The sequence below is a fragment of the Epargyreus clarus genome, unplaced genomic scaffold (assembly GCF_041222505.1).
Source record: "Epargyreus clarus isolate Ecla_fem2 unplaced genomic scaffold, WU_Ecla_fem_2.2 ptg000004l, whole genome shotgun sequence".
Taxonomy (NCBI): domain Eukaryota; kingdom Metazoa; phylum Arthropoda; class Insecta; order Lepidoptera; family Hesperiidae; genus Epargyreus; species Epargyreus clarus.
The window spans coordinates 9,780,470-9,807,817 of NW_027332212.1; the positions used below are offsets into that span (position 1 = coordinate 9,780,470).

Sequence of the window (27,348 nt, forward strand, 5' to 3'; positions counted from 1 at the left end):
CTACATATTTTTCACATTATGCATGTAAATTATTTTTTACAAACATTCCAAGTCAAGTCAAGTCAAGTCTCTACCTTTTTTTGCAAGGTAATATTGCTAAGAAAACTTATTATTATTTACGTACAATGTGGCATATGGCAGTGATAGCCTAGTGGTTAAGAAACTCGTCCTCTCGGTCCGAGGTTCAAATCCCAGGCACGCACCTCTGATTTTTTCAAAGTTATGTGCGTATTATAAATTAATTATCACTTGCTAAACGGCGAAGGAAAACATCGTGAGGAAACCTGCATACCTGAGAGATTTATATAAAAAAAATCTCATAGTTATGTGAAGTCTACCAATACGCACTTGGCCAGCGCGGTGGACTATGGCCTAATCCTTCTCATTCTGAGAGGAGACCCGTGCCCCGCAGTGGGACGTTAATGGGTTGATGATGATGACGTACAATGTATCACGTAATTGTACTATAAAGGGCTCAACATATAAAAAGTATGGACAATAGCAACTTCTAGCAATTTCAAGTCTCTATAATAATTGTATTAAAATATTTCAACGCAGTTATGCAGTTTCGCTCGTATTACTACACCTACTCCATCACGGACATCGATAATAAATTGTAAATGTCATAGAAGATGATGCATAATGGATTCGTGGCCTCAAGGTGTCATCTAGGGACGACAAATGATAGGCCTCTCTATTGTTTCCCTTCAGAGTCCATTGTTATTTGGCAGGCGCGGTTTCTTAGCTTACAATCTCAGGCGTTAAGCCATCGGTGACAGGATAGCGGTCACGAAGCTCTTGTGGGGTAATTATGGACACAGTTAATCGAGTGGTTTACGGTAAGGTTCGGTAGGGCTGGGTTATTAAAAAATCTTTAAGTAGGTATACACTACGAAAATGTATGGGACGAATCTGGAACTTTTCTTTTTGGGAATTCTTTTGAATATTAATGCAGAACTCTCTGCTCAGATAAGCATCTTAAAGGTTAGTATTACCTGCCGTTTAAAAAATTATTCGATAAATTTGAAACTTTCCTTTGAGAGTTAGATAAAAATCAATGTAGAGCTTTTTGCACTGTTTAGTATGTTTAAGCTTAAGATTGCCGTTTGAAAAAAAAAAACATATTAATTCTTAACTATTTTTTAAAGTTAAATAAAGCCAGATATACACAAATAATTCTACTTTTCCATACCGTAATTGACATCCTTAATTATAAAGAACATAAACATATCTTCATCTTCTTTTGTCATAAATGTTAAAGTTCCATTAATACGAAAAGAAATTTAATATGAAGACATTATTGAATAATGCACGAGTTTTAAGCAATTTGTAGTATGCAGACAATATTGTCTTTACGAATGTGCATGTCGGCTGATTTCCATACAATTTGCCACACACGGAGTTCGTTCATCTGCTTTCTTGGAAGATCATATTAGTTGCAATTACAGTCCTGTCTCGTTTGTTAAAATGCTTGGAGTTTCATGAACATAACTCTTTTCAAATCACAGAAATAGATACTTACATTATTTATTAATAACGGGTGTTAGACAACTGTAGACACTAGCTTGGGTTGTATGTATGTATGTATGTATGTATGTATGTATGTATGTATGTATGTATGTATGTATGTATGTAACGGATTCTTTAAGCTCAATTTTCACCCGTTTCTAGAACCTTGATAATTCAATAGACGCTTCCTACATTCCCAGCCTCACACTAGGATTCCTTATATTTTGAGTGCTATGCACACACACAAAGACAAATACACAAACACCCAGACCCAAAACAGTAATCTAAATTCATCATTTAGATATCTCTCTAGCCCGGAATCGAATCCGGAACTCTGCGCGTCAGACTGGTATTTTGACCGCTCGGCCACACGGATCGTCAAATGTATTTTATTTCTTGTAATATATGTATCTTTATTTTTTTATTTACTCAGAATAGCACACTTAAGGGAAAATGAAACGATCTCTTTAAATAATTTATTTGAAGGATAATACTATATTAAGCCGATTTCTGAATACCAATTGACAATTCAATAACATTTGATATACTTACTAAAATTTTCGGCCTAATAAAATAAACTTTGTCGGCATGACCTGAAGGGTTTAGAGGCCAAATATTAAAGGTAATGGTCCGAATGCCGTATGTGGGTACTCACAATAAACGTGGACAATGGTCGGGTTGTTTGCGACGGTAGACCACCGACGACGCGGTCGCCATCGCATACTTCCCCAACCATAATATTTATGCTCTCCCATACAGACTTGAGAGCGATTAAGAAAACAATTCAATGTATCTTCAATTTGTTTAACAGTACTAGCAATGTATTCGGTTTAACGCTAAACTTACGGCAACCGCTGAGGTTAATCGAGTTCTATTTTATAGCATAATTATAGTTTTACGATTTTAATCTTCTTTTATGTGTATAACAGTTAAGGTTTGTTTCTCTGAAATTAACTTAATAATAAGTTGTCATAGTCAATGGTTTCGTATTAAAATAAATAACATTTACTTTCATTTTAATCTAAGAACTTCCTAATTCTAATACCGGTTTTAGTATAGTCAAAAGACACCACTGACCACCACAGACCACTGTTTGTTTAAAATGTTAAAGCTTAAAAGGCGTATTTGTTTTGTTAACTACAAATGAATACTTGCGTAGGATGCGTATTAATTGCGTAGTAGGCAGTAGGTACTTAACTTGTTTTATTTCCTCAGGGAAAACATGTTTTTGTACAACAAGAAAGTCTTAAATAACGCGTCAACCGCACTAACCACATACTTTCGGGGCAGAAATAGCCATGTTGACATTGGGTACCTACCCATTTTTGCTTTGAAAACATTAAAAATCTAGTGGTCTCGGTCATAGGTTGCATTTTTTGTATATTGATTACAACGTATTGAGCCTAAAATACTTAGTTTCACTAAGCATAAATAGGAACAGACAATGTAATTAAAATCGTTTAAACTATTTTGAAGATTTGCGGATACGATACGTGATTAGTACGTATATTACGATAAAGTTATCAACACTAAGGTAAATAATACATTGAGGCATAAGGATACAATCTGAAGAAATTATGTGTCTCATCACACGTACCACCCGGGAGCGACAAAATGTCGGCAAGCTGTAGTTACTCGTACGTTGGTGTAACTAACCGTAAACCCGTGTGGTAAAACAGAGGTTTTCTTATTGAGGATCCGGCCTCTCATGCACTGTGTTGTCTGTAGTTGTGCTGTGCTAGAATATGGTCAGTATCGTCCATCTGTTAATTAGAACGGAAAAATATGGTCCGTGTAATAAAATTATGCATTTTTATACAAATTTGCACCCGCGTAGTTACGTCATGTAGGTTTGTTGTAGTTGGGTTGTCCTGTTGTATGTGTGAATAGGAATTAAAAGTTTTTTGTAAAAATTTAACCATTACGCACATCTTGGCCAAATTGCGTTCATAATTTATATAATAAATAAAAAAATCACGTGTATAATCAACTTCAACAAATCAAGTTCAATTCGTCACGTATATTTTTGTATATTACGTTCGTAGCATGCACTACTTTCTTAACGGCAATTGCTTTTTGCTCTTTAATGTACAAGTACTTGAAGTATAAAGAAACCGGCCACTTAGTTCCTCGCTAATCTTAGTTCCATTAGAGGTATAATAAAAATAGACTACGAACTGGTATTAATATAGCATTAGTGTACTTTCATATTTATTTTTGTTTTACTGCTCGCTTCCGTAGCTATTTGAAAGATCTGTTTCTTTTTAAGGCTCTTCATTTGGTTCTCCTGTACTCTCCTATAAGAACGTATTTTAATTAATTAGTTAAATAAATTTGTATCTCCTTTTAGAAATACTTTTATTCTAGGTCCAGAAAATGTAATAGTATTACAGTAATTAAATTAAATTATGAGTAACGTAAGTAAGAATTTAAATTATGAGATATTTAATTGTTTATTACTTTATTTTTAGGAGTTATTAAGTTGTATGATTAAACAAATAACTATAACTCATATTAAAAAAAAAACAATTCTAGATTTTTTTGATCATATCAGTTCAGCCATTAACAAAACAAACCGTCAGTAATCGTGCCCATCACGCATCTCGCGAAATATGACGGCCATTATCAAAATATTTAGTTAGAAATACGTGTGGGCCCGTATCTTGAGTACGTGTAGGACTGTAGGCACACAATCTGCGCGTTCCATCTCCGTGCCGACGCGGTCGACAGCTTTGATCTTACCAATTGACTTAATCTAATAGTTTGTTCTCTAAATTAGTCCTTTACACACATCTATTGCTTTGATTGTGACGTTATGAATGAAAGGTTTATGTTGAATGACTCTTGGATATTATTGGTACGTTTTGAATCAGTCGATAATATTATAATTTTGTGTTGAAAAGGTGATGAAAAAATTTATGAGTAAAGCTGACTAAGTAGAGCTACTTATAGCTTTTTCAGGTTTTTTTGTTCATAATTCTTTATTATAAAGTAGCAATTGAGTTAATTGGTCATTGCCGCCTGTTGACATCTGTTACCAACTATACAAAACAGATTCTACTTGAACCCTATCACTGATTTGTTGCCACTCCTGAAAGCTAAGATATTTGCAACATTTAATTTTAATACCGCCGGTTTATAATACCATGTATATTGATCCTGTTATCGCTTGGTCAACGTGGTGGACAATAGCCTTAATCCTCTTATTCTGAAATGACCGGCCGACCGAGTCACGACCGCTTGACATGAAACATAAGGGATTTTTGAGATCATATTTTTTATCATCCAACTCATCAGATCAAGGTAATATTGATAATAAAACATATTTATAATGAAAACAAAAAATCTGATAATATATAGCCTAAGCCCGTTAAGTAGTTAAGGTTAGATTCTTTGCCACACCCTGCAGGTGTGGCAAAGAATCAGACTTACCTACGCTCGAAGAACATGACGCTCGAAAAACATAAAAAAATGAAAACGTATTTGACATTCGTACGTCAATTGCAATCGCCTAAAATACAGCCTAAGCCTGTCAAGTCCTTTAGGCAGCAGAGTGTGGAAAAATATCATACTTGCATACATTCGCTCGAAAAACTCTCTACAGTAGGTAAGAAAATGAAAATTTTCAACACACGACATTCACTATTTCGTACGACAATTGCAAGCTTGTTAAAAGAATTGGACTGCGTGATCGATAGCTGTTTACAAAATGCACTTTTACTGTACAACTTATCTAAATGGCAGTACTATGGCGATATCGGGTAATGTCGAATGGATGGCGTATTGATGGGAATTTATCGTTGTTTGAGGGGCGAGGCCCAAGGATGCGATACGAGACGGGTAGGAGCGGTTGATGTTTGCATTCGGTGCTTAATGGAGGGATTGAGTTACTTTGCGAGTTTTTAATATTATAGGAGTAGCTAAAGAGCGTGTAATATAAAACAACTGTAAGCAGTGACATCTACAATCAACACCAGATTACAGCTGTTCTAAGGTCGGCTACAGATGCGTTGTTACACGTGAGCACACACCCGCATTTACTTACGCACTTACTAATAATCTAATCTTGGATAGCTTTTTTTCGTGCCTAAAATCTAAATATGACAATTTCTAGTTGGCAGATATTGCCAAATATCAATCATTGGTAGAAAATGTTGGATAGATTGATTATTAATAATGGGCATAAGTAATAGTGCTTCGTATAAGTTCAAACTACATATAACATAGCGTCGGTTGGTCTTTTAGTGAAGTTTGGTTGAGCATTACGCACTTACTAATAATCTAATCTTAGATAGATTTTTTTCTGTGAATGAGCAAAGTATGTCAATTTCTAGTAGATACTCATTGTAACGTAACGATCTTCGTTAGAAAACAGGTCAGATTGATGATTAATCATAGGCATACTTTAAAGTGCTTTATATAAGCCTGATCACCTTTAAACAACATCGCGGCGCTTAACATTGTAAATGATTCGCGTTACCATATACCAGCTCGCGACAACTTCAGAGCGGACTAGCAGTTTGGCGCGGGACATACATTAAGTAACATCGTATTGCAAACAACCGAGGAAGGTTGGTCTTCTACTAAAGTTTCCGTGGAATATTATTCTCGGAGAAGCGTAGGCGCGTAGCCCCGATGAGGGCAAGATCGATCGCCACAATGTGGGCGAACACCGTTGCACTGTAATGAAACCCTTTGTATAGTAAATTGGTCATGAGGGTCTGACCGATTGCTTTGCGGTTTCAAAAATTAACCGTCAGTCCCGCCCACGGTTTTTGAAATTTAATCTAAGCTAATCGAGCGGAGCAGTGAAAGCTTAGTTTAATTTTGGTCTCTCATCTGAAGTCCTAGATTTGAATCACTGGTACTACAGTGCTACTGGAATACACCTCTGACTTTTTGGAGTTATCTACGTCTCTGATTTTTCGAAGTTATGTGCATATTACAAATTAATTATCACTTAGGTACTTTGATGGTGAATGAAAACCGAAACGTCTTTCGGTATTTTTGACCGAAATTTTGGCTGAAAATTCTCAAAGATGTGTAAAGTCTACCAATCCGCACTTGGGCAGAAATATGAACTATGGCCAAAATCCCCTCATTCTAAGAGGCTTCCTATTCCTAGTATTAAGACAATAAAGGAACGACAGTAGAGCTATGAGTTACGAGTACTTGTTGAACACGATTTAGAGCACAGTTTACGGGACTCCTAACAAAATGTTTAGATAAGAAATGTTGCAACGCCCGTCAAAACAATAGCGTCTTAATTGTACCTCTGTTTCTTTATCCCTGCAAGTCGTTAACCTTTCCGGTGTGTGGGTGTTATAGGGCTTGATTACGTCGAATTCAGAGATCACGAACAATGGCAGCGTGATAATGATAAGTAATACGACGTGTGCCACGGGTGTGAACTTCCGACGTCATTTTGACCTTTGAATTTGACTAAATAAACTCTATTAAGACAGTATATTGATTGGTCTTTGTGTCTTGAATGAAGGGATAACCGGAATACTTACAACCTTATAGCACCATAATAAAATTGTAGAGCTACATACTGTACCCTTAGTATGAGTTTTAGTTCCTGGTACAGTCCGCTAGGGGCGCTGTTTGGAAATGTATGCGAAATACGTAAACAAATATAAAAAACAGTCATTTTTGTAAAAGCGTAAAATCTCATACTAAGGGAACAGTATTCTGCTTTAAAGAGTAGGTAAGGCAGATAAATCAAACGATTAAATTTTGTCCCGAACTTTAGGTAAGCGATTTCAAATAGGCTAGAATTCATCATCAGATTTAGTTCAAGAGCAGATACTAGATGCTATTTAAAAATTATATATTAAAATTGTAACAATGGAAGAGTCTACTTACTTGGATATCCTAGAGCGGCAGTCACCACTTAACATCAAAGCCCTTGCCCGTATGCTTTACTCATAAAAAATAATCCAGTACAGTGATCATTAAAGTTGACGTTAGAAATGATTTATGATAATTTAAATGCGTAAAGCATAATTATAGATGGTCATACAATCATAAGGCCCGCCGTTCCCGTAACCAATGTTAAATTGAATATGTACGGAACATAGATGTAATACCAAAAGATGAGTTACTAGCAGGCAAAAGTTGAAACAAACAAAATTCACCAATTGGTGTAAGTCGACTCCATTCGCTCTCGCGCGGCGTAGTAATTGGCACGTATGTCACTGTACATGTTAAACATAATTATTTTTGTCTTCTAAGTTTTGAGGCTTATACCTTCTTGTGTAAATTCACAAATTACGCAAAAAAATAAACAAGCTTCATGGAATCACATATCACAATTAAATGAGAAGAAATTATTATATTTTGCACTAGTTGTCTTTTTTATCATATGTCTATATAGTAATATATTAGTAGAATAGAATATTTGCATATTTGTGTGTTAATGCGGTCGCGATTTTCTCACTTTTTGGAGTTGCTTAGTGGGCATGTAACCCATCTATAGTATAAAACATCATTGGTATGGAATGGGTTATTTGGCATCGAATGATCGAAGAGCCGCGTGCGCATGTAATCGATTCGTAACACTGATAGATGGATGGCTATCATAACTCGGATCGTAGTACTAAGTAATTGAACGATTAATCGATTTTAAAGGATCGGTATGACGAAATCGGTGGAAAGAATGTATGTTTTTTGATATATTTCTGATTTTTTTTAACTTTACACATCTATGAATGTTTAATAAACTCTCAGGCATATTGTATTTGTTAACTTTATGATTACCATATTTAATACATGACATGCAAAAATCTATTATATATAATAGCTTTCGTTGTTTTACCAAATTAACCTAACAGTTTAATGTTTAAACAGCTGAGTCACTTGAAATATGAACTCGTTGAATGCAAATGAATAGCGTGACGGCCCTAAATGAATGAATGTACAGAATAGTTCATGGACACTGCAATGCAATTAATTGTAGCTTAATTGAACTATGCTGGTTAATTGAAACCGGCAAATACCTTTGTCATTAATCCGACCACCGTACATGGATACTCATTAATAATGAACAGTAAAATTTAAAATGGTAAAGGAATTTCAAAAGTTAATTGCTTTTCAGTTTTATGTCTAATTTATCATCATCAGGAAATATGTTTGAAGATTATTTTATTAGTTTTTCAATGATAAACTATGAACTTTATTAAAAGCAAATATTTAGATTGTAAAAAGAACAATTTCTTTTATTTGTATGCCTATTACATTTTTATAATGTTTTGAATTAACATTTATTGAAAAATAAATAATATTTATTTTATATATAAAATTCTCGTGTCACAATGTTAGTTACTGTGTTCCTCTGAAACGGCTTTACCAACTTTCACCAAATTTTATATGCATACTAGTGGTGCCCGCGGCTTCGCCCGCATTTTAAAGATATAATATGCTATAAGATATGATATGATAAGAGATATGATATAAGATCAAATGCATAGTTTCCGATTTTATAAAATGTATATAGATATTCATTTTTATATAAATAGATAGATAATAGATAGATAGACGACTAACATGGATAAGTAAAGTAACTGTAGGTAAATTATGAAAAAATCGAATTTTGATCTTCTGGGTTGAAAGATCGATTCACTGAATCGATCCATTACTAAAATAATCTAAAATAATCGATTTTTTGGTTCAAAAGATCGATTCTCCGATTGATCGATCTCAGATCGCCATCCGTAGTTCCCGTGGGATTTCCGGGATAAAAACTTCCTTTCTCCTTTTCCTTTCTCGGGTCTCAGACTATCTTTGTACAAAATTCCATTCAAATCGGTTCAGTGGTTTAGCCGTGAAGTAAAGACAGACTGACAGAGTTACTTCCACATTTATAATATTAGTAAGGATTAGTAAGGAAGTAAGGATTTGCTGACGGATACATAATTTCAGTGCTTATTTGATCCTGATAACCTTTTTTTTCGCTATCGTCGAAAAAATAATCTATTTAGATTAGATATTTAGATTAGAAGTCGAAGATAGAATCTATTTATTGCACTTCGATTCGAATCGATCTTTTCCGGAAAGAATCGCCACCCCTAATATAATTCTAATAAAACTATATAAACAAATATAATTTTGCAACCGTCTCCGATTGCAAGAATCTATATTTTTAAACTCATGGTTATTTAGAGTATGCCAAAAGACCCACAAACGTTGGTAGGATCCGTTACTGGAGACCGATTAAAAAAATCGACTTTTTTGGTCAAAAAGATCGATTCTCTGATTAATAGATCTAAGATCGCTATCTGGGATAAAAATTATCCTATGTCCATTCTAGGGTCTCAGACTATCTTTGTACAGAATTTCATTACAATCGGTTCAGTGGTTTAGGCGTAAAGAAGAGACATACAGACAGACAGAGTTACTTTCGCATTTACAATATTAGTAAGGGTATCGATTAAAATAATCGACTTTTTGGTCCAAAAGATCGATTCTCCAATTAATCGATCTTAGATCGCCATCCCTAGTTCCCGTGGGATTTCCGGGATAAAAACTATCCTATGTCCATTCTCGGGTCTCAGACTATCTTTGTACAAAATTTCATTAAAATCGGTTCAGTGGTTTAGGCGTGAAGAAAAGACAACCAGACAGACAGACAGACAGACAGACAGAGTTACTTTCGGATTTATAATATTAGTAAGGATTCAGTAGGTCTGAGAATCGGCTATTATCTATTTTTTATACGCCTAAGTGATAAGGGTTGTTCACCCCTAAATTTTTTTTATTTATATGGCAACACAACGTTTGCCGGGTCAGCTACTTACATATATAAAACATGTTTTAAATATACATAAATATTAATATCGCAATCAAACTTACATTTAATGTCACGTATTTATATGTGCATTCTTGTAATCGTGATTTACAAACATTTATCTATCATATTTATGATTAACTGCCACCGCCCTACATACCTAACAACAAATATTTATTTGCAGTGAAGAGTATGTTCAGATAACGTATAAAATTGCGATATTTAATAATAATATACCTCCTTACAAGTAGAAAAAAATATATATATAATTAATTCCTTATAAGAAGAATTTTTGGCCAGGAATCTTCTCTTTAAATAAATAAAAATACTTTATTCAATTTTGGTCCGTATCAATGCCATTTTTAAAGTCGAAATTACACATTTATGGTTACTTAAAAAAACTTTTGAAGGTGATAGAACCCTTTGTCGTTCGACTCCAGCGGCACCACCGCCACACCTATTTCTACCTAATAACAGCAGTGTTAGGCGCTGCTGTGTTCCGGTTTGAAGGGTGTGGTAAGGGAGACATACTTTTCCGAGGCGTTCCAGCTTAGTCCTAAGGGGTTGCGGTGCATCTGTGGCCGACCTCAGGTAGGAATATCTAATCCTGTCTGGGGTTGATTACAGATGTCCATGGGCGGCAGTAGCTACTTGCCATCAGGTGGACTGCATGCTCCTCTGCTACTTCTATATTATAAAAAAAAAAAACTATTGACTTAACTATTGACTGTCATTTAAAAAGGATTATTCCGTTTCAATTTAAAATTATTCTCAAAATTCTACATCTTTTAAATACCATAACTTATTTATTTCCAAATGTATCCCTAACTATGACGGACGGCATATTTAATGACTGCATCTAAAACATACAAATAACAACGTAATTGATGATAAAACATGAGGGTACTTATCTAAGATCTCCAAAAACGAACAATTTGACTCGTAGACAACGCCACTGTATTATTTTCACGTTACCCGGCGCCGCCTAGCAACTGCGTCTGTATAATTCCGTATCATTATTTATCATTATAATGACATAATGATCAAATGATCCGTCCGCAATTACTACTTAATAGACATCTCGTTACACTATGTTGTTTCTTTTTTATCATTAAATCTTACGACGTTTATCGTCTACCCAATTTTTTATGTTTAAGTTTTTTGAAGTAGCATCTTAGAATTTCCATAAAATATATATACCTAACCTTTTTCTTTAGACATACTGGACTCAGACTTGGATAAAATATAATAGAATATAATAAGGCTATTAATAGGCTACAGCAATTTAACTAATAGCTAATCGAGTTCCGTAAAAATAGACTTTACTTTGGTTTTTAAATTTCTCTTTGTGTCTTTCCAGGTTACTTGTAGGCGCGCCCTTAGGGCAAAATCTGCAACCGAACACAACCAAGTCGGGAGCTCTTTGGAAATGCGGCCTCACGCCAGCCGTTAGGGATTGCCAGCAAATCGTCACAGATGGAAAACGAAGTAAGTACAGTTGACATCAAATTAAAACATACCGCCCTTTAAATCTAAGACATATTTTTAACTGACATGTTAAATATAAAAAAAATATATATGTTATATAGAATCAATACGAATGCTTCGTAAGCACGAGATATACCTATCCTATTATGACATATTATGGCGAATGCATTCGTATGTTATATCATAATTATTCTATATTCTAACCCTTTCTTCTAAAATCTTACGTCTATAATTATAATTGTCTGTAATGTGTTATATATTTAATTTCAGCGTAATGAATATTCATAATGATATCGTAACCTAATTGTTATTTTATATTATTTATTTCTTTAATAATTTATAAATCATAATGTATTTACTTTCTGACCTATTCTACTCTATAATTTGTATTTACTTTAAGAATATTTAAATACCTTTTTTCTACATTATAGGACTACGATATAAGGACAGAAAAGTGAAGTTGTTATTGTTTGGTAAAATGCACACGTAGGTTAATATAATCACGTTATTGAAATATAAGCGAAAATATCTCCTCTAAAAGTAAATAAAGCACGTAGCGTTCTAGACGAATTTGTATTAAACACCAAAGAAATAAGTGCAGTAGACTACACTTTAGATCTTGAAAGCAATGAAATCAGAAGAGTAGTTATAAACACTTTAGTAGTCCAGCACAATTGTAAGAAACTAGTTGAAAACGTAAACGTAATTATAATTCATGTAGAAACTTTTCACGACTAGATATAATACACAATAGGAACTACTAGAATTAATATTTTAGAAAACACTTTTCACGATATATTCGGAACTGCTGGAGCGCGGTCTATTGAACTTGATGGTATTAAATCAGTATAAGTTTTAACTAAAATGTTGTCTTTTGTCGGTGGTGCCCCAAACAGCGAAGTACGGCAGTAAGATAAACAAGAGTAAGTGAGCTGTGGTCTCAACCTCCTTTACTTAATTGCTCCTTATACTAATAATAACTAATCGCTGTTCTTTGATTCTACTAATAGCAGAACTGTATGCTGTTCCAGCTGACCCGTCATCAGTATATTTAGCATGCACTAACTTGTTTGAAATTTTCTTTTGCATTTAAACATATTATTTATTACGTTACGTAGTGCTTGAAATCGATTTCTGTATCCACATCGTAAGCAATCAAAATACAAAATCCGACATATAAAAAAAGGTTTTTGAAATTGTCTACTTACGCGACTGTCTAAGTCTTTTTCAAATAATTCTACACTTGAATCTTGGGTTCATTTATAGTTAAATACTGCTCTATACTTAAATATCGTTACACTTTTAAATATTGAACAGTCTATTTGTCTGTCTTTATCATCAGTCTCCAACAAAATAAGTTTCAAAATCCTTATTTTTGTGTCGAGGTTTTAAAACTGTACTATATTCCAACCTTCATTTCCAGTTAGCATGAAATAATTGGTTACTTTTCCATGATCATTTTAGAAGAAATCATTTTCATGTACAGTCACACGATTAAGCACTAACTGCTTGCACACGTATAAATACAAGCTTTAGCTCAAAAGCACTCTTTTATAGATCACGATATTATACTCAATAATTAAACTAGGTACTATATTAAATTCTTCTGGTATCTTTAATAGTATTGCTTCAGACTTAGATTAAATAGTAGAACGTTTAATTGAGTTAAGTAGCGGTAGAATTTTATTAAGATTAAAGTTGAAAGCTTGTCTAATATGATTATAAATAAAAGATTCGTATTATATCAAAAGTTACCGCGTACACGTAAAGTTTGCTTTGAAAGTAAAAATCAAATTTATAAATAGCAAAGTAATGAAAGATTAGAACCAAGAAAAATAACATCATTTGTAAAACTACTAAAGGTGACTGGTATTAAACACTTAACACATTAAATTGATCGATTAAAATAAAGAAGTAAATGCACAGATTCTCAATAGCAAAAACCAAAGTATGTCTGGCATCGTAACGATTAATATCGTCTAACATACGAGAAGTAACGCTGGGCCGATTAACATATTATAGTGCAACGATAGCCACACTCACGTACAGTAAATATAATTGGTGTCTGTTGGTGAATTAACGAATCGGCCATCGATTAATCGTAAACGTATCAGCTCGAAATTAACATAAAGTAGAACGATAACGTCCATTAACCTGAGACCACACGTTAGTGTCACGCCGTACCTTCACAGTGATTCATTACAGGTTTGCAGGAGTGTGTCGTCACCCTAAACGACAGTCGAACTTAAGTCGTTGAAACAGAAAATGCATGTTTTATCAATGCCTCAAGCATTCGCACGATATTTATGCAAGGAAACAATCACTTTAAATTTGCAAGGTTTTTTTATTAGGTTGAAAATTTCTTCCTATATTGCATCATACACGCCTGGTTGCAATGCTTTGCATTTGCCAAGATACCATCAGTATGGTCTGTGATTGGGATTCAATTTCTATTACTTGAAACAAAAGCAACTTATCCAAAATGGCAATCGGAATTACTTTGATCAAATGAATTCTGAATAAAATTGAATAACAAGTCAAATATCAATGTTTTATGTAAGAAAGATCGTAAAATCGACATTTCTTGGATTATTTATTTCTTACCAATATGTTTGTAAGTTATAATTATAAGTGGTTTAGCCTAGAAAAGACCGATTTTCGATAAATGAATCTTATGAACATTTTTCTACAAAATTACTTTACGTTGCTTTTGTTTTACACAAACTTGAATTATTTTTAAGATTTTTAATTAAGATATAAGGATTTTGTCGACTGATTTATAATATTGCGTTTGGGTTGATTTTTGAATAACTTTTTTCGAATTTACTTAACTCCATGTTCGCTACGAACTAAATTTTGTGTCTAATAGAGCTTAATCGAGCTTTTTTTGAATAATGATTTGCCTTTAAATAAAGAGAAATTTATATGTAATGCGTTACTAATCTCCATGTAAAATAATGTTTTAAAGTTATTTTCTTGACATTTGCTATCGAACGCCACGCAGGTTCAGTGTATGAGCTTTTACGGTGCTTCATTTTATGATACAAAATTAGCATGATATTATTTTGTGTAGCTCTGGATTCTCATCAACTTTCTGGACCCCACCCGGATGAGATCAAAGATGGGCAGTGGCTCGGTGTGTCCGTTCGAAGCCAAGGCCCAGGGAAGAAAGCTGTGGTGTGTGCTCATAGGTAAGGATTATATGGATTTTTGATGTGAAACATCTATAGCCGCACGTAAAACCGATTTCTGGCGTGGCGACGCATGCCGTGGCGACGCGTCGCCACGCTATACAATGGTATATATATACAGTCTATATGCAGTAGTGTGTACGGTGTGGCGACGCGTCGCCATGCGCAAAAATCGGAATATTTTATTTTATCATTATGACATATTTAGTTCCTATCACAATATGTTCTTTTCTGCATATTACTTTTACAAAATAATGTCGATATTTCACATCTGCCAGGCGTCCCGTGACGGCTCACATTGTTTTTTTTGCATAGAAGTATCATACGAGCATGAAGTCCAGTAAATGATCATTACCGTGTGAGACATCTGTATCTGTACCAATCCCGGTACGATTAGAGCTGAGGTTGGACACAGATGTATTGCTACCCCTGAAGACTAAGTATGAACGCCTCGTATAAGTATGTCTCCATTATCAAAACTGTTTACAGTACCAATTTTTAACAAAGCTCTATTTGGTTGTTCAAAGGCCCGTCACCATCACACCGTCTCTATAGGAAATGGCTACCTATGCGTATGCGTAGTAACTACTTACTTAACGCGCTTTGCCTCAAGTTAGTCCCATGGGGGTAATATTGGACGTGTATTTAATTGAACTACAGATGATAATAACCAGCCACATTATTAAAAATAATATAATTTATTACATGCCCATACTCGTATATTTGCTGATTCATTGAAAAATAGAGCTTTTTGGTTGCCTTCTTAAGCCATAAGCCACCGACGATCCTATAATCGCAAGGAATCCAACATTAAATCAGTACAATTCGGTAAAGATAAATCCTTTTGAACAATCTCAAATCTATGTAAAGTTCACCAATACGCACTTGGCCAGCGCGGTGGACTATGCCCAAATCCTTCTCATTATGAAAGGAGACCCGTGCCCAGCAATGGGTTAAAGATGATGATGATTATGATGAAATCCTTTTTCATTACAGATACATCCGCAAGTCAGGAGAGTCGCAGTTCGGTCAAGGCCTCTGTTACACGCTCAGCAATGAACTTGAATTAGTCGACGTTTGGGAGCCGTGTCGAGGCCGCTCTATGGTTAGGTAAATACTGTCAGTCAGTAAATATTGTAACATTGTTCCGATATGTGACACCATTCTATTAATTATTTATTTATTAAAACCACAGCTTTATTAATTTATTATATTAAAGTAATAGCCAAAATGGATTCACATTTTACGTTAAAGATAGTCACTAAATAAGTGTGTTTGCATATTAATACGGAATAATAAAGAAATATACGATATCAGCTTAATAAATTAAATATATATTCACGAAATAAATACTTATAAATAATTAAATATAATAATTATTAATATCAAACTCATCTGTTTTTTATTAACTATTTTGATCACAACATAGTCACTTTAGTTCGTGTTATTTTTCTTCATACTCCACTAATCTATATCGTTTATATTCTCTTACTATTTAAATAATAAAATATATATTCAGTAATTTTAACTCGATATTTTTTAAACTTCTTAATTCTTCACAAAATCTATACCAATGCGAAATGTACAAGCTAAGTTTTAGAAAATGCTAACTGACGTTTTAAATGACATTTTCAGAGAACATGAAGAATTTGGCTTCTGTCAAGTTGGTACCAGTAGCTCGCTTCTGGATGATAATAACCTAATTATGGGTAGCCCTGGTCCCTTTACGTGGAGAGGAACTATATTTGTACAAGACACTAACGATAATTTGATCGAAAGTGACCACTCCGTTTATTTGGCCCCAGTTGAAGATGGTGTCAGCCCTGTTGAAAAATATAGTTATCTTGGTGAGTAACTACATATTCCTCGAAAAGTTCTTTAAATAATTTGTAATATAATAATTTGTAATATAATGTTCGATCAATCGAATTATAACCAGCTAGAGCCCTTAACAAGGTACCCTTCGACACTTCTACCAGTAGTAAGTAGTAGGAATTATTCCAAATAGAACTTATGTTACTGATCAGTCGCTATGGTTTATTATAGTCGCTATACGAATTCTCAAATAATTTTGTTAACTTTTATAATAGACAAAAATACGCGTCCAAAAAGCTGTCCTCTAGAAGTAATTTATAAATATATATTTTTTTCAGGAATGTCTGTAACAGGCGCATCTTTCTTTGGCTCTAAACCATCATTCGCAGCAGGAGCGCCTCGGGCGCGTGGTACAGGACAAGTGGTTCTGTTTAGTAAACAATTAATAAATGACTGGGCGAGACCCGACCTACTGAACCTTACGCTCATACTTAATGGCGAACAATTTGGCTCCAGCTTTGGCTATGAAGTAGCTTCTGCGGATGTCAACGGTGATGGGTATGTTAAAAGTTATTCAAGAAATCTTTTAATATCATTATTTCCTTTGTAGTATGTTGCAAATGTTCACTTACCTCGACTATTTATAATTATTCTCTTAATTTTAGGAAAATTGTTATTGTCAATTATAATATTATTAACATTTTTCAGGTTGCCAGATCTTCTGGTAGGCGCTCCATTTTACTTTTCGCGTGATACAGGTGGAGCCGTTTATTTATATCTCAATATAAACTACAATCTACCTCCAGAATATAACGTGAGATTAACTGGCAAGCCAGAATCGCAGTTTGGTATAGCCATCGCAAATGCCGGAGACCTAAATAAAGATGGCTGCGAAGATATAGCGATCGGGAGCCCGTATGAAGGCAATGGTGTCGTTTATATACATATGGGGGATAGGGAAGTCGGCCTGAAATCGAAACCGAATCAAATTATCAGAGCTGAGTCCCTGCCAAGAGTTATGAAGACATTTGGCTATTCCTTATCAGGAGGATTGGATTTAGATTCGAATGGATATCCAGATTTATTAGTCGGCGCTTATGAAAATGTAAGATTTTCTGCATTGTTTTTATTAGTAAATGATCTTACAATTATTACACTGCTTGCAAATTGATGATAACATCTCACGCATCTCTGTAACCAAACAAAGATTATCGTAGATTATCATTAATAAGCTCATCATAGATGTGTCGAGAGCTTTTATAATTTTATAAGTTGAAATATGCCACTTGAGATTTAATTGCATTTGTTCTTGTAACATAATATCTTAAATATTATTTATACTTACTCGAATAAGTTTAGATATATTTCTATACCTTTTGATCTGCATAATTAACTCAGATATTCCGTTTTACAGAGCAGCATTGCATTAATCCGAACGAAGCCAATCATAGACATAAATACGTGGATTAAACCGTCCAATGCGATAATAAATATAGACCCAACGATACATGGATGTGAAAGGGACCCAACTGCAAATTATACGTGTTTCTATTTCCAAGCTTGTTCTATCATAAAATCTCTTGTAAAATCCACTCAAACGAATATACACGAATTGAATTACGTGATCGAAGCTGAAACGTTTCCTGGTGGCAGAAAGTATTCGAGGGTGTTCTTCGATTCTGAGAAGTCCAATATTGTTAATCGGACGATACATCTAGGAAAGGATATCGAGGACTGCAGGGAACATATTGTATACCTTAAAAATAATACAAGAGATATACAGACGCCTATTAAAGTAAGTACGAAGTTCTTTAATTACTTAGATGGTAAATATGTTTTTATATATATATTGGAATTTATGAATTTGTCTAAACTAGATTTTGTAAGTTGACTCCAATTATGTGAAATGTAAATAAATTTTAATGCTGAAAATATATTATTATAGTGTGTAAAATTTTTATGAATTACGATAATGGCGTTTGTGTCTAAAAATATTGAACTTTTCCGGTAATTTCTTCAACCCTTAGTATAAATTTCTACGGTTTTTCAGTTCTGATAGAGTCCGCTAGGGGCGCTGATTGGAAATGTATGGGCAAATACGTAAACAAATACAAAAACAGTCATTTTTATAAAAACGAAAAAACTCACACTAAGAGTACAGATGTTTTATAATGTTAAGCTGATAAGTGCAACGTTGCGGTTAACTCCGCACATTGATTGTAATATTTATCATTTATAAATAATAATCTATAAAATCTTTCTTCCAGTTCCAAGTGAACTACAAGATAGTCCACGTCCAGCCTCAATACTCTACGATTGGTGTCCTGCCCAATATCGATGATTATCCTGTGCTGAACGCAACTGCTACGACTTCCTTCAGCGCGAACTTCCTTAACGACTGTGGTCTGGACGCCATCTGCAACAGCGACTTGGTTGTGGATCCAGTACTGCAACTGCCTAGAAGTAAGAAAGAAAGATATTTTGTTATTATATACTTTGGACGTCTCCTGACCAATTGAACGAATGGCTTGAAAGAACTTTAATCAACCAATTGGAGAAGCGCCTGTTCAGGGAGGCTTACATCCAACTCCAGATGTCAAAACTTAGAAATAGTCGTAAACAAATTAAATATTCTTGATTATTGTTTAGTATTACTATATGATAGTACTTACTATATACTTAGTATTACTATAGCCAGGATGCTTTACACCAGCCCTTTTTAATAGTGGCAAAATTTAAGCCAAAGGTGTCTGATATTGGATAGTTCATACCAGCTGATCCGTACTATTCCGTACCTACAAATGCCTATTTGTATTTGTGTAACGGCTGAAATAGGTGCGATAGGAGAAGAAGAAGGATTCGATCAAGTTAATAATTAAAGAACTTTAGTTTTATAAACAAATGATTTTTAAACGATCGATGATATTTTTTCAGCGGAAGATGGAAAATCATACGCTCTAACGCTAGGACAAGAGGAAGAGGTCAAGCTATCCATAGCCGTGGACAACTACGGAGAATCTGCTTACGAAGCTCAACTTCTAGTACATCATCATGCAAGTTTGCATTACATCGCTGCAAATATTAGCGTAAGACAACTACAACTAGACTTCATGCTTTTACCAAATTTTAATGTGCTTTCACAATAAATGGACTTCTCAATGGACTTGTAAATTCGCTCATTAACTTCTTTTGCGAGTACAATATGTTTTGTATTCTTTCAAAAATAACTAAATTGTGTTATTTTTATGAAATAAAGATTTTATTATTTTATTATTTTTTTTAATCTCTGTTATAAATAAATTCGTATCATAGGGTAAATGGAAGTTCCATCCACGAAATAGGCATTATCTTTTTCGACGTAACCACCCCTTAATTCCACTATTATGAAATAAGTGGTGCTCTTTTACAAACCAATGTTCTCTAAATTTTCTCAATGTATTCAGCGTACTTAAATAAAAATAAATAAATCGCCGTTCATATTTCCAGGGTAAACACATGATCTGTACCAGCATGAACAAGACCACGGTATCGTGTATGCTAGAGAACCCATTCAAGAAGCAGCCAGAAGGCACATCTCCTATCACAATGAGATTCGACGCCAGAGGTTTGGAAGATGATGAGTCTTCGATCACGTTCACCGTGTGGGCGAACTCCACCTCCAAGGAAGTTCATCCTGGCAAGAAACCAGTACAAGTCGAAGCTTTGGTTATAAAGAATGCTGAACTACTTATAAAGGGGTAAGAGTCTTTTGTTATTGTATATTGAAATTAAATAACTTATCGTGTTATCTACTAAGATATTGTTATGTACGGGGTATGTGCTAATCCATACCATTTATCAAGTTATCAATGTATCATAATTTTATGGTTATTGAATATTATTCATTGACGTAGTAATTTTTTTATACCACCTTCAACAATTTATTTATTAGATACTTAAAGGATGAGAATTTTAGTTATTAAAAAATAAGAAGATTTTAAGTTATTAAAAAAATCGACTGGGTTAATATGGAGTTAATAATGACAATCAATTGTTACTTTTTAATAAATCACTGTTCACAAATAATATTAACGCGACGATTATATACGCGACGATTTGATAGCATTCCTTTGGGAAGTCGGTTAATAATAAGGTTCAATAATTGAAATCTTCACAAACATTAAATACCAAGTGACATTGATGAAGCGTAATTTGTTTAAACAAAAAGTGTTCATAATGATGAATGTAATTATTTTTGACAGAGCCGCTCGGCCCGAACAAGTGTTTTATGGTGGCGAGATGAAAGGCGAATCTGCCATGACATACTTCGATGATATAGGAACTCGAGTGATACATACGTACCAGGTAAACATTTACATTATATATTATATTATATATAAAATTCTCGTGTCACAATGTTAGTTACCGTCCTTCTCCAAAACGGCTTAACCGATTTTCACCAAATTTTATATGCATATTCAGTAGGTCTGCGAATCGGCTACTATCTATTTTTTATACCCCTAAGTGATAAGGGTTGTTCACCCTTAACATTTTTTTATTTTTGGCAACACAACGGTTGCCGGGTCAGCTAGTATGATATGATATTATCTCTTGATGCTACTCGATTGAACCTGAGTAAGAAACTTATTTTTTGATCTTTTGACAAAATGACAGAAACACATCTAATATGAGAAGTAAATTTTGTTAGAATTTCGTATACGTCATTACTTCTAAGTTTCGTTAAAGTTTATATTGTGATTGCGATTTTCCAATATTTTTCAAATTTCCTCCTTGTAACTTACCTTAATACATAATAAAACTGTCATTTGTAAATATTTTTTATTCAATTTCAGGTATTCAACGAGGGTCCTTGGCAAGTGTCACATGTATTTGTGCACATTTCCTGGCCTCATCAGGTGGCTTCGGACAATGCTCAAGGCAAATGGCTGCTGTACCCTGAAGATATCCCGACCGTTGATAGTGAAGCAGGTATGCTAACTATGGATAATAAAATCCTAAAAGACGACTCACGTGGCGGAGCGGTTACCTAACCGGTCTGAAGCCGCCGTGAGGCCCCGGCGTAGTAGAATAGTCCGCGGGTGCCGTAAGAGGCGGCTCATAAAGGAAGGGACCCATAAGTGCAGACCATCAATGCACAACATATATATGTATGTAAATATATTTAATTATAGTATTTTATCTATTAGTAAAATTGATAAATGTATCGATCGGGCCATGTGAAGGCGCAATCGTATCAAATCGCGGCGCGCCGACACATGGACCCTTAATCTGTGATCATACATAATATGGATATATATTCCTTTGCTTCCTATTTATCATCCTTATATTTATTTATTTCTCTTTGTGGGGTTGTGTAGTAGTCACAAGCAGTGATAGCCTAGTGGTTAAGAAACGCGGCCTCTCGATCGAGGGGTCCGAGGTTCAAATCCCAGGGCACGCACCTCTGATTTTCAAATTAATGTGCGTATTAGAAATTAATTATCACTTGCTTAAACGGTGAAGGAAAACATCGTGAGGAAACCTGCATACCTGAGAGATTTATAAAAAAAAAAATCTTAAGGGTATGTGAGGTCTACCAATACGCACTTGGCCAGCGCGGTGGACTATGGCCTAATCCTTCTCATTCTGAGAGGAGACCCGTGCCCAGCAGTGGGACAGTAATGGGTTGATGATGATGATGATGATGATGATGTAGTAGTCACTGTTGCATAAGTGTTCAGATCGAGGCATGTGGAATCGTACCGTATCAAATCGCGATGCGACGACACATGCCTCTTAATTCGTGACTCGGGATCTGGCCCATGCAGTTGATAAGACAAAATTTAACCAGAATACACAGCCTTACACCAGAATACGACATTTAATATTTATCTTTATACTATTATTTATTTCCTTTTGTCGGGTTGTGTAGATATCAGTCACTGTCGCACAAGTGCTCAGTAGCATTACCATGAGTTGGCATAGAAACGCCACTATAGAAATGGTAAATAGAAAACTATTGTCATTTTGCTAGTGAATAACATAACTACTATGGTTACGGTATTTCTTGACAACGTCTGTCAAATTAATGACTCATGGGACCGAATTTGTATGGCAATAGATCATAATGACATTCGCTAGCGATTTGATTTCGATAGGTTTTTTACGTATCGAGTTACGTCACTACGGATTTTAGTTCTACGAGTAACCACCAGAGGCGCTGTACAATTTTTCATACATTTATTTTACGCAGTCGCTAGCGAGTAATACTTTTGTAAACTCATGGTAGTCCTACAGATCGAGGCATGTGAAGTCGCAACGTATCAAATCGCGGTGCGACGATACATCCCTCTTATTTACTAACACCAGAATACGCAGCCTTTTATCGGAATACATTATATAATATTAATCTACATTTATTCTATAATTTATGCCTTTCCCGGGAAGATTGGCGGCACAGGACCGTATCCAATCGCGGTCCTATGTCGTTCTTGTCGACCCTATAGTGAAACCAACGCGTAACACCAGTGTAAATGCACAAGTGAAAAACAATGTGTCAAATTGTCCCTATTGTGAAACAATTCATATTAATAAAAAAAAACCCGGTCTGACGTGCAAAGGATTCCGAATTCGATCCCCGGCCAGACAGATATCTGAATAATACATTTACGTTTCTGTTTCCGGGTCTGGGTGTTTGTGTATGTGTCTCTTTGTGTGTCCATAGCACCCACGACACAGGGAATCCTAGTGTGGGGCTGTGAGTGTAGAAACCTTTTTTTTTAAATGTATATTTATTTATCTTCTTGCTTTGTATTATACCATCCATAATATGACATGTTGTTAAGAATAAGAAATAAAACTTAGTCTTGAACCACGTCTTCCAACCACCAACCCATTGTCGGGCACGACTCTTTCATCCCAACTGAAGTATGTTTACTACACCAAGTTCCTCCAGCAAAAATGATACGTCGTTAAACCATTCCTGTCCCAATGCTGAACACGGGTCTCCTCCCAGAATAAGAAAACGAAGGTCATAGTCCACCGCGCTAACCAAGTGTGTATTTGTAGGCTTCATATACTTTTGAGTTTTGTTTATAAATCTCTCAGGTGTGCATGTTTCTTCACGATGTTTTCTTTGACCATTAAATCAAGTGATAATTAATTCCTAATGAGTAAATAATTTATAATAACTATAGTCACGAAATTAATCTTGTTTCAGATCAAAGCAACGGCGAGTGTTTCATAACGAAAGGAGAAGTGAACCCTCTAAAACTAACAACACGGCCTGGCACGCCAGAACCTTACCTCGAAAATCTAGAAATGGACCCGTTCTTCAAGTCATCAAGACTTACCGTGAGTTCCAGCGAAAATGAGCACAACTCAACGTTCAGGAAGACTACCGAATATTCATCGTCCTTCGAAAACAGAGTGAGACGGAAAAGAGAAAACGATATCGTCAAAGCCGAAGCTTACACGGATAAAGATGGTCAAAGAAAACATGTCGTTAATATGGTAATTACATTTATAACACTTTAAAGTGTTACAACTTGAATAGAACTGCCCATAGACTCACCTAGGAAACATTGTAAACATTTAAGTTCAATAGTCTGCACTTATTATCGCAATGCTTTTCCTTTATTGTCAGCACAATATATTCCTACACTATTTTAGTAGGAATTAATATACGTATTACAAGAATAACGTTTTCATAGGAACTACTTGAATTTAAACCGATCTGTTAAGATTTCTTAAGTCTAGCTATCCATCGTCATCTTTATACAGTTACATTAATAACGCATCTAGATACACGGTAGCGTGTCAGAGAAGTTGTATGAAAAATAGAACAGGCGGAACCGTACCCCATGTTATATTACACGAACCATTTGGAGCTACTTTTTACTCTTTAATAAGTCAAAATCTAAAGGCCAGGGACATGAAATATGGTGTATACAACATACATAGTATTTACATTAGAAATTTATTCCATTTTCAGAACTGTGAAAAGAAGACGGCCAAATGTATCTTATTCCGATGTGTGATATACCGTTTGGGCCGTATGCAGGCCACCACCATCACGGTTAGAGCGCGCCTCTGGAACGCCACTTTGGTGGAAGACTATCCCCGAGTCAGCCACGTCAACATCGCCTCCACAGCCACTATACATATTTCAGATAACAAGATAAACCACATCCATCAGAATAAACTTCATGATGATAAGGCTACGGTAAGGATCTATTACTTTTTTAATACATTTAAAATGTTTTAGTACATTTTAGAACATCCTCTATTATTGATTTATCGTTTTAACTATCGTGTTTATTTACACTACGTGTACTTTGTGGAATCGAATACAAAAAGTTATATAAATGAAGATTCAAACTTCGAATTGAATGGAAGATAAAATTGTAATCAATGTTTTGAAATTAAGCAAATGTACCCCATTGCTTGAATTAACGAATCCTTTAAACTAATCTGAAGTAATGGAAATAAAGTAAAAGAGTTAGATCTCAACTAGAATGCTAAATCCCAAACTTTATTTTCAGGTGGAAACAGTCGCCTATCCAGATTTGAAGATAAGCGAGCCATCGGAGGTACCGTTATGGGTAATAATAGTGTCAGTGATAGTGGGACTAATAGTTCTCGTGATCCTTATAATAGCGCTATGGAAGCTCGGCTTCTTCAAGCGAAGTCGACCTGACCCCACACTATCAGGGAACTTAGAAAAGAATAACCACGAGTCTAGCCCTTTCATTGGCAGAGACAGGAACAGTATTCGATAGCTAACGTTGTAAAGTAGAAAGAACTTTTGGTACTGAAGTTATCAGGATTGTGTACATATGAAAAGGAATTGAAAACTGTTGTAATCGTTTTCGTTTTTACGAAACGGTGTTATGTAAGTAATATAATTTAAATATCATTTGACTGTGATGTCTTCATAGAGGAAATACGTGTGTAAGAATGTGATGTTGTAAACCGCGGCGCTTTGTTTTGTTAATGTTTGCACGAGTCCTTTATGTGAAATTTTATTAAGGACGACTTATATCTGACGGAGTACGTACGTAGTACGGTAGTACGGAGTATGTGGGTAGATGTAAATACATTATAGGTATTTATACGCTAATAAAATATGTTTTGTTAAAACAAATAAATGTATATACACAAGAATACCTACTTTATAACGATGAGGATAAAAAAAAAGTGTGTGTGTGTCAGCTACGACGCACGATTGGAGTTTACTCCTTACGAACGATAATTATGATATATATCGAATAGAAAAAAAGGGTAAATGAACGCATCTGCTAAAATGATAAGAGAAACAAACATATATCTGTAATTATTCGGATTATTTATATTACTTCAATAATGCGTATTACATAAAGTATGTTACAAAATAATATAAATAATAATAATAATAATTGTGTTCAATTTATACAAATCCAATTTTAGGATGATTGATTTCTTTCACTTTGAATTATAATATCATTCTTAAATACTGTAATTATAGGTTTGTGGTAACTGAAATACGATACGTGAACTTCGGAAGTTACATGAGTTATGAATCGTGAAAACACCGCATCAATAGTTGTACCATATCTAGCGCGCAACACACGTACAAACATACGCACACATTCAACTCTCAGACTGGAGGTAGTGAACTATACAGTGAGACTACGAAGTATCGCGCAAAGAGGAGACCCCGAGAATGAGATACGCTGTGTAATGTATTCCATCTCATTCTTTTACACGTTCAATCCTACAGATATATATGTTTGTCTCTTTCTACGTTACGCCTCAACTTTTCGTGTTACACTTGATTTTACTCCTCATAAAATTTCCGTACCGGGCCTTATAACTCAAATCGTTTCTTAAGGAGTAAACTCCAATTACTGTGGATTTGTTGTAAAAGAGAACCCTACATTTGTTTGTTGTCTACTGTAAAATACGAGTAAAGAGTCTACGGTTAGTTTAGGTTATGAAAGCATTTTACGGGGTACTTAATAAGGGGTACACTACTTATAATAAGAATTGTCTATATTTAATTTGAAAATAACACTCATGTACAGGAAAGTAAACTATGTATGTAAACTAGACCATAATAAAATGAAATCGGACTTGAACCTTAATCTCACAATTACAGGGGAAAGTACTTTGGTAATTTAGGAATTCTGACTTCTGTCTGTCACAAATAAAATTAAAAAAAAAACTATTTAAAAAGGGTCAGCCCTGAAATTATCTTCACCATAGACACTCCGTTAGATGTGAATCGTCCGATAAAGTTGTTTTATTTGCAACTGCATTTTTGTAGTGTGAAGATAAAGTTTTTAAAGTTTGTTTATATATTCGATGAATATATATTATTTTGTAAATATGTACTTGCCTTAATTACCTATTATTTATGAAGGATAAACTTAAGACTCTGTCTGACTAGATTTTAGCTAGTCACTGAAGATATACTAATATAGTGTAAAATTGTAGTTGTAGAGCCCACGCGATAGATAAAATAGTCACAATTGTATTTTTATTACGCCTATTCTTTTACTACTTAAATAGAGTAGATTTTTGTACTTTGTCAGTCTT

General features: G+C 34.6%; 1 protein-coding gene across 2 annotated transcripts in view; it reads left to right on the top strand.

Annotated features, from left to right (window-relative positions):
* mew (multiple edematous wings) overlaps positions 1-25,957 on the top strand; it is a 131,696-nt gene extending 105,739 nt beyond the window's left edge. The window contains exons 2-17 of one of the 2 annotated variants that reach the window (XM_073093192.1): positions 11,658-11,785; positions 12,682-12,708; positions 14,859-14,976; positions 15,973-16,086; positions 16,612-16,823; positions 17,130-17,349; positions 17,500-17,896; positions 18,206-18,586; positions 19,059-19,254; positions 19,726-19,877; positions 20,278-20,528; positions 21,033-21,135; positions 21,624-21,759; positions 23,990-24,282; positions 24,764-24,994; positions 25,314-25,957. In XM_073093192.1, coding sequence (XP_072949293.1) covers positions 11,658-11,785; positions 12,682-12,708; positions 14,859-14,976; positions 15,973-16,086; positions 16,612-16,823; positions 17,130-17,349; positions 17,500-17,896; positions 18,206-18,586; positions 19,059-19,254; positions 19,726-19,877; positions 20,278-20,528; positions 21,033-21,135; positions 21,624-21,759; positions 23,990-24,282; positions 24,764-24,994; positions 25,314-25,550 — 3,196 coding nt within the window. In that variant the 3' untranslated portion in view covers positions 25,551-25,957. The remainder of the gene's footprint in view (positions 1-11,657; positions 11,786-12,681; positions 12,709-14,858; positions 14,977-15,972; positions 16,087-16,611; positions 16,824-17,129; positions 17,350-17,499; positions 17,897-18,205; positions 18,587-19,058; positions 19,255-19,725; positions 19,878-20,277; positions 20,529-21,032; positions 21,136-21,623; positions 21,760-23,989; positions 24,283-24,763; positions 24,995-25,313) is intronic. The other variant, XM_073093193.1, reaches the window with a different exon arrangement.
* The last annotated feature ends 1,391 nt before the right edge of the window (positions 25,958-27,348 follow it).